Raw genomic sequence first — 12,205 nt, forward strand, 5'->3', positions numbered from 1 at the left:
CGATGCCAAACCAGCTGGGAAGAGGGGCTGAGGGCTGGCATCTCCCTGGGACGGCATGCCAGCCAGTCACGGGCAGCTCTGTGTAGTCCTGGCGATGCTGCGCTGGGATGGGGCTGGAACTGCCCGGCAAAGCCCTGGCTGCAATCCGGGGCCCTGGAGCCTCAGTTCCCGTTTCCCAAAAACCCTCTCCCCTGCCTGGGGCTGCTGTGAGTCACGGCCGCCTTTGCTCATGCCCCAGCCCGGCAGGGAAAGGGCTGTGTCAGACGTCCAGGAAGAGAAGAATTAAACTTGGCTCATCTATCACACCTGATTTATGGCTCCATCAACCTGGGAAGGTGGGAGGAATTTTTCCCTTTCTCATTCCCCACAGCACACCTTCCCAGGGCTGCTGGAGATCCCTGCCAGGCGGCGGTTTGCAGCCGTGACAGCATCACTCACTGACCCGAGCCCAGGGCCATCAGTGCCCAGCACCCCAAAGTCTGGGTAAGGGGCATGAACCCCGGCTCCAGGGCTCGGCTCCAGCCTTTGCACAGGCTGACGGCTCTTAATTAAACCCTCGGGGGAGTTGCCATTTTCCTATTCCAGCTTTCCTTTGCCGGTGGGACGAGCCTGTGCCGCGGCTCAGCAGTAACAGGACACGGACGAGGTGCACCGGACCACGAATACTCGTGGGAATCCATGATGGCAAGCGCAGCCCCGGAGAATGGAAGAAGGGCTCCTAGACAGCTGAAAATGTCTTTTTAATGACCTGGACATTGCGTTTCGAGTCCTGTTAATGAAACCAAAACGTGACGGCGAAACGGCGGCGATGCGTTTGGCGTCCCCGATGCAACCCCGCCTGTAGAGAGAACTCGCGTGTACCAGCCCTGGCCAGGTTCCTCTGACTCCCCCCAAAGCTCACCGGAGCCCGCCAGCCGCTTGGAGCGTCCCGCTGCCGGCGGTGCAGGACCCCGGGAGGCCGGAGCCCGGCCGGGAGCCGCGGGTTGGCCCGTGGGGACACCCGGGCAAAGGGAGGGCAGAGGGGTGCGGACACCCCCCTGTCCCCCCGTTACACCTCCGACTCCAGGCTGGAGACCCGCCGCCAGGAGCCGCCGGCGCAGGGACTCGGCACCCCGCGGGCCACCAGCGGGTCCCTCCTGTCCGACCCCACCGCCCGCAGCAAGGCCAGCTCCCCGCGCCTCCCGCAGTCTCTGCAGGCGCCGTCCCAGCGCCCGGGGCCCCGCTCACAGGGATGCACCCCGGAGTGCTCCCGGGGCGGCGGGGACCCCCGCGAGAGGCGTCTCGCGTAGAGGGACACGTTGGCGTAGGAGTTCGTGCAGGCGTGGGGAGCGCACGCCGGCACGGTGGCCGTGGCACGGGGGTTTTGCCGACAAGCCTCCCGGTAGGACGGCAGCCTGGTGACGGGCGAGCGCGGCGGCAGCCGACCAGCGGCCTGCGGGCAGCGGGAGCCGGAGCCGTAGGCGGCCTCAGCTGCGGGGAAGAGGTCGGGCACGTCGGCGCGGGCGGGCGGAGGAGCGGCCCCGCAGCGCCGCAGCCCCGCGGGACGCCGCTTGTCGCCGCGCTCCCCGGGGACCCCGGCCGAGCCCGGCCACCGGCTCGGCTTCTCCCGCTCCATCGCCGCCAACTCCGGCCGCGCCGCCTCGCCCCTGGCTCTGCAAGTCCTGGTGACTTTGGGAAAGGCTCCGCGAGAGCAGGATGGAGGCAGGAAGGCGCTGCCCACCTCCCGCTTCTTCTCCGCTGCCGAGAGCAGCCGGGGCAGAGTCCCTGAGCCCCCGTGTGCCCCGTCCCTCTGGAGCACGGGGTTGTTTTGCAGCCGGTCCCCCCGTCCCGACGGCCGCTTGTGCTCCCTGTAGATGTCCGGTGGTGGGAGGTCCCTGGGGGATGTGGGGAGCGGGAGGGGAGCCCCGACATGGTTCCCCACCAGCATCTGCTCCCCATAATCCCCTCCTGGAGAAGTCTTCACCAGGAGGTGGGGGAAACCTGTGAGGGCTTCATCCCCTACGCAGCCACCCCGAAACTTCAGGGGGTGTAGCAGGTGAGGGTGCTGGTTTGCTCCTCTCCAGTTTTCCTCCCTGTGCGGATGGGAGTCCACGGGGATGGGCTGGGACAGCGGCAGTCCCAGGGGAGCACCCTTGGGAGCATAGGCTCTCCCCAGCCTCTCGGCAGGGTATGGGCCAGAGAGGGGGGCCCGATGTGCGCCTGTGCTGTTCTGCACCACGAGCTGGGGTGTCCTCAGGGAGAAGGTGGTCTGGAGGCGCTCACTGTGGTTGCTCCAGTCCTCGATGGTGCGGGTGGCCTGCTCCAGTGAGCCGCCCACGCTGGCCGTTGTCACCATCTCTTTGGCCGCCTGCAGCATTTTCAGCACGTTGGCCTGGGCTGAACTGGCAGTGACATCGGGTGTGGGCGCCCGCCCGGGGCTCGACAGGGTCTGCACGCCATTGAAGCAGCTGTAGATGCCCTGCAGGGAGAAATGGGGGCCCCCTCATCGTCAGCAAGGTCAGTGGGGTCTTGCCCCTCTGAGCCAACCCTGCTGAGCTGAATTCATGCTGCTGACACTGAGGTAGCTTCAGAGAACTGATGCCCCCTCCCCAGCATCCCCAGCACGTGTCAGCATGGGTGAAACTGTCCTCTATCATCCCTTTCCCCAGGGCAGATGTCATGTGGGGTCACTCCCAGGACTGAGCCCTTTCCCCAAAAACTGGCTTTTTTTCACCAAGATCTCACATCAACAAGAACATCTCCAGTCCCTCCCATGCAAGCCAAAGGACAATGCCCACCAAGCCAGCCCCTTGAAAGCCCCTGTCAGCATCCCTCACCCTGCTGATGGCCAGGAGGAAATCAAGCTTGTGGGACTTGGGGACAGAATGACGCAGCTTCCAGTAGACAAGGTGCTCCCAGGAGAAGACCAGCAGGCTCAGCCCCATGGCCACCAGCAGCATGTAGAAAACCCCAGCCATGTTATCAATGTCCAGCTTGCTGCTCATCACCTCATTCTTCTCATTCTGGCAGATCCCTGACAGCCAAACCGTCTCCAGCTTCTGGGTCTCACCTGGGACACACACAACAGTGCAGGGGATGAAAATCCACCCCTGGGAATCATCTTCCCAAGCACATCCCTGCCCCTTTCCACCCTACTGTGGGTGGAAGAGTAATGAGACCCCTGAGTCTCTGGAGCTGGAATCACCTAATGCTTGCTGCTGCCGTTGGCCTGAGCATGCCACCAGTCACTTGTCCCTCTCCAGGGTCCTCTCCTGACTGTCCCCCACCCATGTGCTAGCCAGCCATGCTTACTGTCCTTTCCCCAGGCTTCACCTCAAGTGTTTTGCACAGCCATCTCTAGGATTTTACAACCCCAAAGGGAATGACATCCACAACATTCAGATGATTTCATATCCCCTGAAAGGAGCCAGTGAAATCCCCCAGTGCCATCCTGCTCTGAGGATGTCAGCTGTGAAGGCTGCACAGCGTTTGAGGACCAAAGCCCTGTCCCCTGGGTTCATCTGCAGGGCAGGGGCGGGCTGAGGATGGGGACAGGGCTAACAAGGAGCTCACACAAGCACCCACCATCTCCCAGGAACTGGAGCAGGGCCAGGTCAATGGCCCGCTTCCAGCGCGAGTCCTTCTGCAGGGCGATGCCGTAGCCTGTGGTGGCAAACACCTTCCCACTGCCGATGGTCACCAGCTTGCAGCCCTCGTCCTTGCCTGCCATGTAGTTGAGCACTGCCGCGTCATAGATGAAGGCATCCAGCTTCCTGCCACACCAACAGGAGGAAGGGTGAGAGGGGGTCTGAAAGCCCACTTTTTGGTTGATTGCTCGGCCTGTTTCAGGAGATCTATCCCTTTCAGAAAGCTGTAGCCCATCTGGAGTGGGTTCTATGTGCTCTTGGGGTCTCTGACCCATCCTGGAGTGCTGTAACCACACTTGGAGGGGAAGTACCCCTTGTGGGGAATTGTGTACCACTTGAGGAAGCCATGCCCCCTCTGGGTGAGCTGCATCCCTTTTGAGGGGAGCTGTATGAAGCTGTACCCCATCTGCAGCAGGCTATGCCCTGTTTGGGGGTCCTGTACTTCATCCAGAGAAGATGCACAGGGCCATAACCTGTCTGGGAGAGCTTAACCCAGCCTGAGGGGCTCATATCCAACTTCTGGGAGGTTGTGCCCCAGTTGAAAAATGCCTTCTCCATCTGGGAGGTCCTGTACTCTCTTCCAGGGAGCCATAGTTATTTGGGGGTGTTATATGCCATTTGGAGGAGCTCTGAGAGTCACACCCTGTTGTATTTCTCTGGGAAATAGTTTTTCCCCAGGACCCCTGGAGCCTGTAACCATGTAGTTGGACCCTTCCTTCCTTTCTTGACCCAACTGGCTGAGGTCCAGCCATCCCCCCTGAGTAGGAGCCTTGATAAGGCCCTGTTCTTCCTCTTTCTTCCTCTTGCCCTCTGGCCCTCTCTCCTTCTGGACCTCTCTTATCCTCTGGGCCTCTTGCCCTCTGGGCCTCCTGCTCTCGTTTCCCTTCATGGAATAAACATCTTGGATCAACCCTGGGGGTAAGAGCCTCTTTTGGATCTTTTGCCCCGCCCCTGAAATATTTCCCCAAAGCCTCCCAAGAAACTGAGCTAGCCCCGGGGGGCAGCGGGGGATTGGTTTCAATACCCCATCTGGGGGGCCATATCCCATCTGGGGGGCCATACCGCATTTTGGGGAGCCATACCCCATTTTGAGGCTGGTGAGGGCATCCTCCACAGAGCGCTGGTTGTACTTCACCATGTGGGTGTGCATGTCGGGGTAGTTGCTGCGGATGTTCCTCTCAGTGCTGCCGTTGGGGACAGTGCCAAAGCGGAAGGGTGGGTATTGCTCCTGTGGCCTCTGGAACTGCAATAGTGAGCCCCAGGGGCTGGCATCACGTGGTGCCCATGTCTTTCCATGTCCCCAGCATGTCCCCTCCCCACAGCCAGCCTTCTACTCATGCACTCATGCCCAGCCAACTGGTAGTGATGTGTAGCTCTACACACATCACTTCCAGTAACTTCAAAAAGTTGAGGTTTTTTAGGGATTTTTTAGGGTTTCCAACCCAATGATCAGCCCCACCTTCCTGTCACTCAGCCCCGACACAGTGTCAATGTACTGCTCCTGGATCATGAAGGCAGCCAGGTTGGCCGTGTAACTGGCGAGGAAGATGACGGCGAAGAAGGCCCAGATGAGCACCATGATCTTGCTGGTGGTGCCCTTGGGGTTCTCAATGGGGACCGAGTTGTTGAAGACCAGAGCCCACAGCAGCCACACGGACTTCCCAATGGTGAAGGTGGGACCTCCTGGCCCTGCAGGGACAGGGAACAGAGGGGAGAGTTGTCACCCCGGCCAGGGACGTGTTCCCCCTCCCACCTCCCACCTCCCCAACTTACTCTTGCCACTGGTGAGGTTCTGGTTGTAGCCAACGGGGCTGAAATACTCGAACACAAAGACAGTGATGGCCACCACAGTGAGGCACATGACAAACATCATGACCCACACAGCTGGGCTGTAAGGCTCTGCAAAGCAAGTAGAACTTTGTGAGCCTCCAGGGACATCCCTGGTCCTCTGAGGACTGCCAGGAGCCCTCCTGGATGGAGGGGGCTCATCCTGCATATTGCCTCTCCTTGGAGAGGAGTTGGAGGTTGGCAGCACCATGGCCAAGCAGCTCCACAGGGAATCAGGAGAGAACGGGGTTGCTGCAGAGGTGGGGGATGCAGCCATGCTTCCCTGCCTAGACTAAATCAAGTTTTCACCAACAGAGAGATGTTTACAAAATGCTGCCCATCTCCAGGGTCACTGCAGGAAGGTTTCCCATGGGATCACAGGTCGTCCCCCATGATGGTTCTGGCCACAGGACTGTGTCTGCATCAGGCACAGAACCAGCCCCCCAGCCCTGCTCAGCCCTGGGGAGAGCCCCCCGTGAATGGGGACAGGCAGTGAGCCCCTGCAGTCCAAGATGATCTGGGATGGAGCAGCAGGAGCACTGGGGATGCATCCGAGCCGTCAACATGCAGCTGCTGAGGTCCATTTGTCAGCGTGTCCTTCGCTGTCAGGGAGGAGAGGGCTCCCCTGATGGGGATGTGGCTCATTAGCGCAGAGGCAGAGACACGGGGACATGGGGACAGCAGACCCTGGCCCTGCCAAATCAGGGCAGGATGCTCTGTCTGTCTCTGGGGCTGGTGAAGGTGACCCTGTGGGAGGTTGGCCTTTGTGGTCTGGGGGGAACAGGGTGAGGAGGATGTGCCCAGGCTGATGGTCCCACCTTCCATGGCATCCCTAGCACCCACCTGCACCCTCCCCACACAAGAGCCCAGCCCAGCTGAGCTGGGATACTGCTGCTATGCCCTTGCCGAGAGCCAAGAGCCCTGCCCGAGCTGAATTTCCTGACGACCTTGGCCAGTCTCCTCCCCTTCCTAGGCTGCAGCTTTGCTGGTGTAAAACTCATTAAATAAAACTTTTAGCACTGGCGCTTTCCTACACTTGGCTTAACCACTGGCTCTGGTGATGGTGGCAGAGATGGGTCCCCAAAGCAGAGCTCCAAGCTGGCAAATCCCCCCACATACCCATCCTCCCTCCTCCACACAAGGAATGAAGAGGACAAAACCACTGAGCCCAGCCTCAGTCTCCAGCCTCCATCTCCATAATAAAAGGATTATTCGGGCAGAGAAGGAAGAAGCCCCAAAGCCGACAGCACAATCTCCTTCCCTTATGACTTAGGATTTTTTTTCTTGAAAGTTATTAAAACTGAACAGTTTCTATTTTGCATTTGTAGGAAGCATGGGATGAACCTGCAGAAAGACAGGGGGACACAGGGCTCACCCAGGAAAGCAGAGGGGGACACGGTGCCGTTGCTCCGGGCCACCATAACGCTGATGCCTGTCTCCACAAAGGGCACAGAGAAATCCACGATCTCAGACCGCTCCTCATTGATGGTGAGGGAGCCAATGGCCATGTCTGCACGCTTGTAGTACACCTGGAAAAGGAACAGTAGGGCTTGGGATGGGCAGAGGGACAAGCAGAGGGACCCAGACCACTTTCTCCAGAAATTTCCTCATCTCCAGCATTTCCAGCCTTAATTTCTGTCTTAAAAAAAAAGTATTAGCTTCCTAAGTGAGCAGTGGCACAGACACAACCTGCTGTGGGGTTCTAAGTGTTTGTCTGACTCCTCCTCCAAGGAGGAGCTCATGCCAAGCTGCTCCCTGCCCACAATCGCACCACAGATCCCATCTTCACCAGGAAAGGCCCAGGTCAGGAGAGAGTGGTGCCCTCCAGGAGTGTTGGATTGGGGGTCTGAGCCATACCCATCCCTACCTCACCAATCATGCCATTCCAGACCCCACGGACAATCTTGCCGTGTTTGCCATTGGTCACCAGGTAGAGGTCATAGGAGAACTTCACTGCCTTGGCCAGCTTCTTCAGGATGTCAATGCAGAAACCTTTGCAGCACAGCTTGGTGTAGGGATCCACGAGGCCATCACCACTGGAAACACACCAGGAAAGATGGGTTGGACCAAACAGAGATGGTCTGAGCACCCTGGACACCACGTGCCAAGCGAGTGGTGGCCAGAATTGCTGAGCTCCATGTTCCTGCTCACCTCTGGGACGAGTTGGTCTGCTTGCGGCAGGGCACGGTGTTGCGCACACAGACCCCCGTGCTGGGGTCCGTGTTCTCCACGATGACAAAGGGTCTCTCCTCCAGGGTGGCCACTGTCAGGTGGCGGTTGTCGACCACGGGCTGCATGAAGGAGCCATAGCGGGGCCACACGGGGTACTTCATGTGGATGATGCCTTTCTCCCACTTGCCCACCTGCCCCCGAAGGAGAGCACGTGGTCACCCCAGTGAGGGGCTCTGGGGGTCACATGTGATCCCATATCCATCCTCCCACTTGTGGGGCTTATTCCTGGTGAGCCTCATCTCATCATCCCTTTCCCCACACACTCCTGGACCACAGGGTGAGGTGTTTCCTCCTGAGCCCCAAGCTTCACACTCGGATGAGCACAAACCTGGCCAAACTTTACCCAAAATAATTTCAAACTGCCAAAAACCCCTCCATGCATCTTGTTTCAGGTCTAGGTGTTTGGTTGCTGTTCTCCAGAGGTGCGCATCTGCATTTCTGACTTTTTTGAACTTATCAGCCAAATTGCAAGGGAAAACTGACAACTCTTGGCAGAGCTTTGGTGCTCATCACTGCTGCAAATCCTCGCCATGGCACCATGGTTCTTTTGGGACCAGCCATGGTACTTTTGGGACCAGCCATGGTACTTTTGGGTTTTGTGTGGTACAACCCACCCCAGGGTGGGACCCCAGCCTGTGCTTGGCCCCAGGCTCACACTGCACAGCCACCCTGCAGTGTGCCCATCCCAGGGAGCCCGGGGGTCCTACCATCTCCCAGAGCCGGTGCTGGTTGAGCGTGATCACCACCATGGTGGGCCTGACCAGGTAGCCACCTTCATTGAAGGAGAAGTCCCTGTGCTCCCACGTCACATTGAGGAGGTGCCTGGTGGGACACAGAGCCTGTAAGCCCCTAGTGGTGCAGCCCTGCACTGTACAGCCCTCCCCCTCCTCCTCCTCCTCCCCTTTCAGCCAGGCTGCCACAGGTTCCATGGAGACATGTGGGGCTGAGAGCTGGGACCAGCTTTAGCCCCCATGCAAGGGGCAGAGGGGAGCTGGAGAAAGCTCTTCCAGCAAGGAGACACCAAGGACGATGGCCCACTGCAGGGCTGAGGATGCACAGACTGCCACAGCAGCCCCAAGGTTCCACAGAGCTATGACAGCCCCCCAGGGCCTGAGTCGCCAAGAAACATGAGGAAAGGTAAGGGAGATGCTGGGAGATCTCTGGGGAGAGGCTCCAGGAGAATCCCAGCCAAGAGGCACAGACTACCAGCTGTAGCCCTCAGTGAGCATCATCCTTGCTGCCTGCCAGCTCCATCCCCCTCCTCCCCTGCCCTTTCCCTTGCCTTTTCCCCACTCCTCCCATTTCTCACCCATCCCAGGGCGTCCCCGAGCCTCACCGGTAGAAGCTTGTGTTGGTAGCAGTGGCCCTGGTGGGGGTCCAGCAGTCCCGCCCCACCTCTGGGAGGTAGCCATGGGCACGGAAGAAGCTGGCTGCCCCCATGGCAATGATGGCCACGCCATCCCGCACCTTCTGCCGCAGGCTCAGCTTCCAGCTCTCCGTTACCACGCTGATGAGGCCCACCGGGAAGGAGGAGGGTGGCACCTCCATGTTGCCCACTGTCATGCTGGGCACAATCCAGACATATCCTGGCCCCACAAGCCCAGCTTGTTCTGCCATGGAGAAGAGATACTCAGCCTCCTCTCGGGAGCAGTACACAATGAGGACCTGGGCATCAATCTGGCGCAGGAGCCGCTGCGTCCTGGAGCTGCTCTGCTCCTGGCTCATCTCGAAGGTGAGCACCTCCTGCAGCTCCCAGCCAAAGTAGCTGGCATCCGTGAAGGAGCGGATGACGTCTAGGAAGATGTTGTAGCCTGGGTAGAGGCTGGTGATGACAGCAAAGGAGCCCCAGTCGTATTCCTCCAGCACCTTGAAGATCACCTGGATTTGCTGCTCGATGGAGACACCCAACTGCAGGAAAGCTGATCCGGGCTCCTGCGGGAGGAGAGGGATCAGGGGCTGCTCTGGCATCATGATCCAGGTCTCTTGCACCCATACAAACCCCCTTGAATTTGCTATCATGAAAAGTTCAAAATTGCCATGAACCAGCGCAGTCCATGGGCTGGAGACACCCAAAATCAGACTAATCTTCCTCCAAAGAACTTCACCCCGTGCAAAGGATCAGCTCCTAAAGCCTTACATCCATTTCTTAGCATATTGAACAAAAATTCCTCCATCCTCCAAACGAGATCATCAGTTTCTCCTTAAACCAGGAGAAGGAGGTGAGTGAGAGCTCTGCCAGGAGCATAAATCCCATCCCTGCTCCATCTCACTACCTGCAGCCAGAGCCTGTGTGGCTCCTTCCCTCCCGCTCCACCTCCCCGGCCATCTGGCCTCTCATTAGCAAACCTTAATTGGTCTGATTCTGTCTTAAATGATTCAGTGAATGGCATTTGCCGAAGGTCACGTGCAGGCAGCAGGGTTATGCCACCCAGACCCCTTCCATCTCTAGAAAAGTAGTCTGGGTGTGCCCCATGGAATCCCAGACAGGAAGGAGGAGACAGATCCCTCCACTGATCCTGAAATACCCAATCCCTTTTCTGGAGAAAGCTGAGGAAAATCACCCGGATAACAAAGCCATGGATATTTTTCCATTGCCCCGGGCACCATCTGAGGCCTCTACACCCACCTGAGTCCACTGCACCACCCAGAGCCCACTGCACCCACTGCCTCCCACCCACAATGAGCTCCACAAGAACCAGTGGGTACAGGCAGGGCTGTGGGGGTGCACTCCAGGGAGACTGGACCCCAAACCACAATGCAAGAAAAGCACAAAATCTGTTCCCTGAAGAAGGGCAGGATCTCCAGCCACAGGAAAGAGCAAACACTGAAACCCCTCCAGCATCCAGGCCGAGCAGGGTGGGATGAGCTCCTATGAGGAGATAACCCAAATCTCCACGCCCAGGACCCTCCAGCCTGGCTGCAGCTCTCCCTGCCAGCAGTTCCCAGCGGGCAGGTGACAGTAACTGACAGTGTCTGATGCCAGTGAGGAGCAGAGAAGACAGAAATCCTGTGTCAGCCATGGCGTACCTGAGATCACCACCACTGCTAAGCAAGGCTTCTTCATCCTGCACACCTGGATGCAGGATGCATTCCAGGGCTGGATTCAACCCCAGCAGGGCGGGAGGAAGATAAGGTTGTGATAACCCTGTCACTGCCCCAGCAGCCCCAGTGCCATCAACCCAGCATCCTGTGGTGGGCACAGGAAGCAGCACACCAGGGAAGGTCCTTCCACAGGGTCCTCTCCTATATCCCATTCATGGGGTCCCTACCTGAAGTCCCCATCATGTCCCACCATCCCAGTTGGCCACACTGCCACAGCCATTGATCCACCATTCCTGCTGCTGATCCCAAAGGCTGCAGCCCAGCAGTTCCTCTGCCCTCCATCATTCCACATCCCACACCTACCCTGCTCTAACATTCTTCATTTCTCTCATCCCACTGGAAATACCAAGTGACTACCTCACCTTTGGGGTCAGGACCACTGCAGACCCGCCACTGATGCTGATGATGGGGACCTGTGTCTGGGAGGAGATGAAGTCAAGGATCTGGGCCACGGCCTCTGTGCCCACGTTGTCTTCAAAGACGATGCCGTGGATCTTGTGGCTGGCCAGGATGTCGCAGATCTGGGTGAGGAGGGTGCTGGGGTTGGTGTTGTTGACGACGACAGTGATGGGGTGGATCTCCAGGGGCATGTCCAGGAAGCTCTGGGGGCTCAGGCGGGACCGGATGTGCAGAGGGTAGGACGTGCCCCCAAACACCACGGCCACGTTGACCACCGGCTCCTCGGGGCCCGGCAGCAGGATGTCCGTGAAGGCAGCCGAGCAGCCCAGCACCATCGACAGTAGCAGAGCGTGCGCCGGCGCTCTGCCCATGTCCACCAGCGTGTCCCTGCCAGCACAGGACACAGGCCCTCGCATCCAGCTGCACACCAGGGCCCCCAGCCCCACTTGCCCAGCCCTCCCCACTGCCCTGGGGCATCACCCCTGAGGGCTGACCCCAGGGAACACAGGGACATAGCCATATCCATCCCTTGGACACTGGATGTGGTGAAGGAATGACCACAGGGTTGTTCTTGCCACCCACTGTACACCTCAGTGCTGTGTCTATTGTCTCCAATATCGGCCACTAACCCTTCACAGCCGGTCCCTGCTTCCCACCATCACCCTGTCCCCATCTCACCATCACCATGTCCCTCGCACTGCCCTCCCACCCCATCCAAAAGCCACCACTGCTACATTGCTCCATATCATCCCTTCAGCCAGGGACAGCTGCAAGAGGTGCCAGGATGGGCTGGCAGCTCCTTGGTGCCTCTTTCTGCAGCAGACAGCCACCTTCAATATTCAAAGGCTTTGTCCTTGAGGGGTGGTTCAGCTTTGTATCCCGCTTGTTGAGATTTTGCAAATCACAGTCACTGAGGTAGCTGGTCCCCTGCCTGTTCCACCGCCTGTCTCCCACCCATCACCCTACCTTAGCCGCTTCTCTGCCCCAAAATCCCAACCAATGCACCTGTCTCCGCATCT

General features: G+C 58.8%; 1 protein-coding gene across 1 annotated transcript; it reads right to left on the reverse strand.

Moving 5' to 3' along the window:
• Positions 1–908: 908 nt before the first annotated feature.
• Positions 909–11,573, reverse strand: GRIN2C (glutamate ionotropic receptor NMDA type subunit 2C). The gene is made up of 12 exons (XM_066331953.1): positions 11,150–11,573; positions 9,022–9,617; positions 8,393–8,507; positions 7,605–7,816; positions 7,321–7,489; positions 6,829–6,982; positions 5,400–5,525; positions 5,086–5,315; positions 4,709–4,869; positions 3,565–3,752; positions 2,817–3,049; positions 909–2,458 (listed from the first exon to the last, which is right to left on the reverse strand). Exons 1-12 carry the CDS (start codon positions 11,555–11,557, stop codon positions 1,049–1,051), a joined length of 4,002 nt encoding a protein of 1,333 aa, XP_066188050.1. The 5' UTR covers positions 11,558–11,573; the 3' UTR covers positions 909–1,048.
• Between the last annotated feature and the right edge of the window lie 632 nt (positions 11,574–12,205).

The sequence above is a fragment of the Sylvia atricapilla genome, chromosome 18 (assembly GCF_009819655.1).
Source record: "Sylvia atricapilla isolate bSylAtr1 chromosome 18, bSylAtr1.pri, whole genome shotgun sequence".
Classification (NCBI taxonomy): Eukaryota; Metazoa; Chordata; class Aves; order Passeriformes; family Sylviidae; genus Sylvia; species Sylvia atricapilla.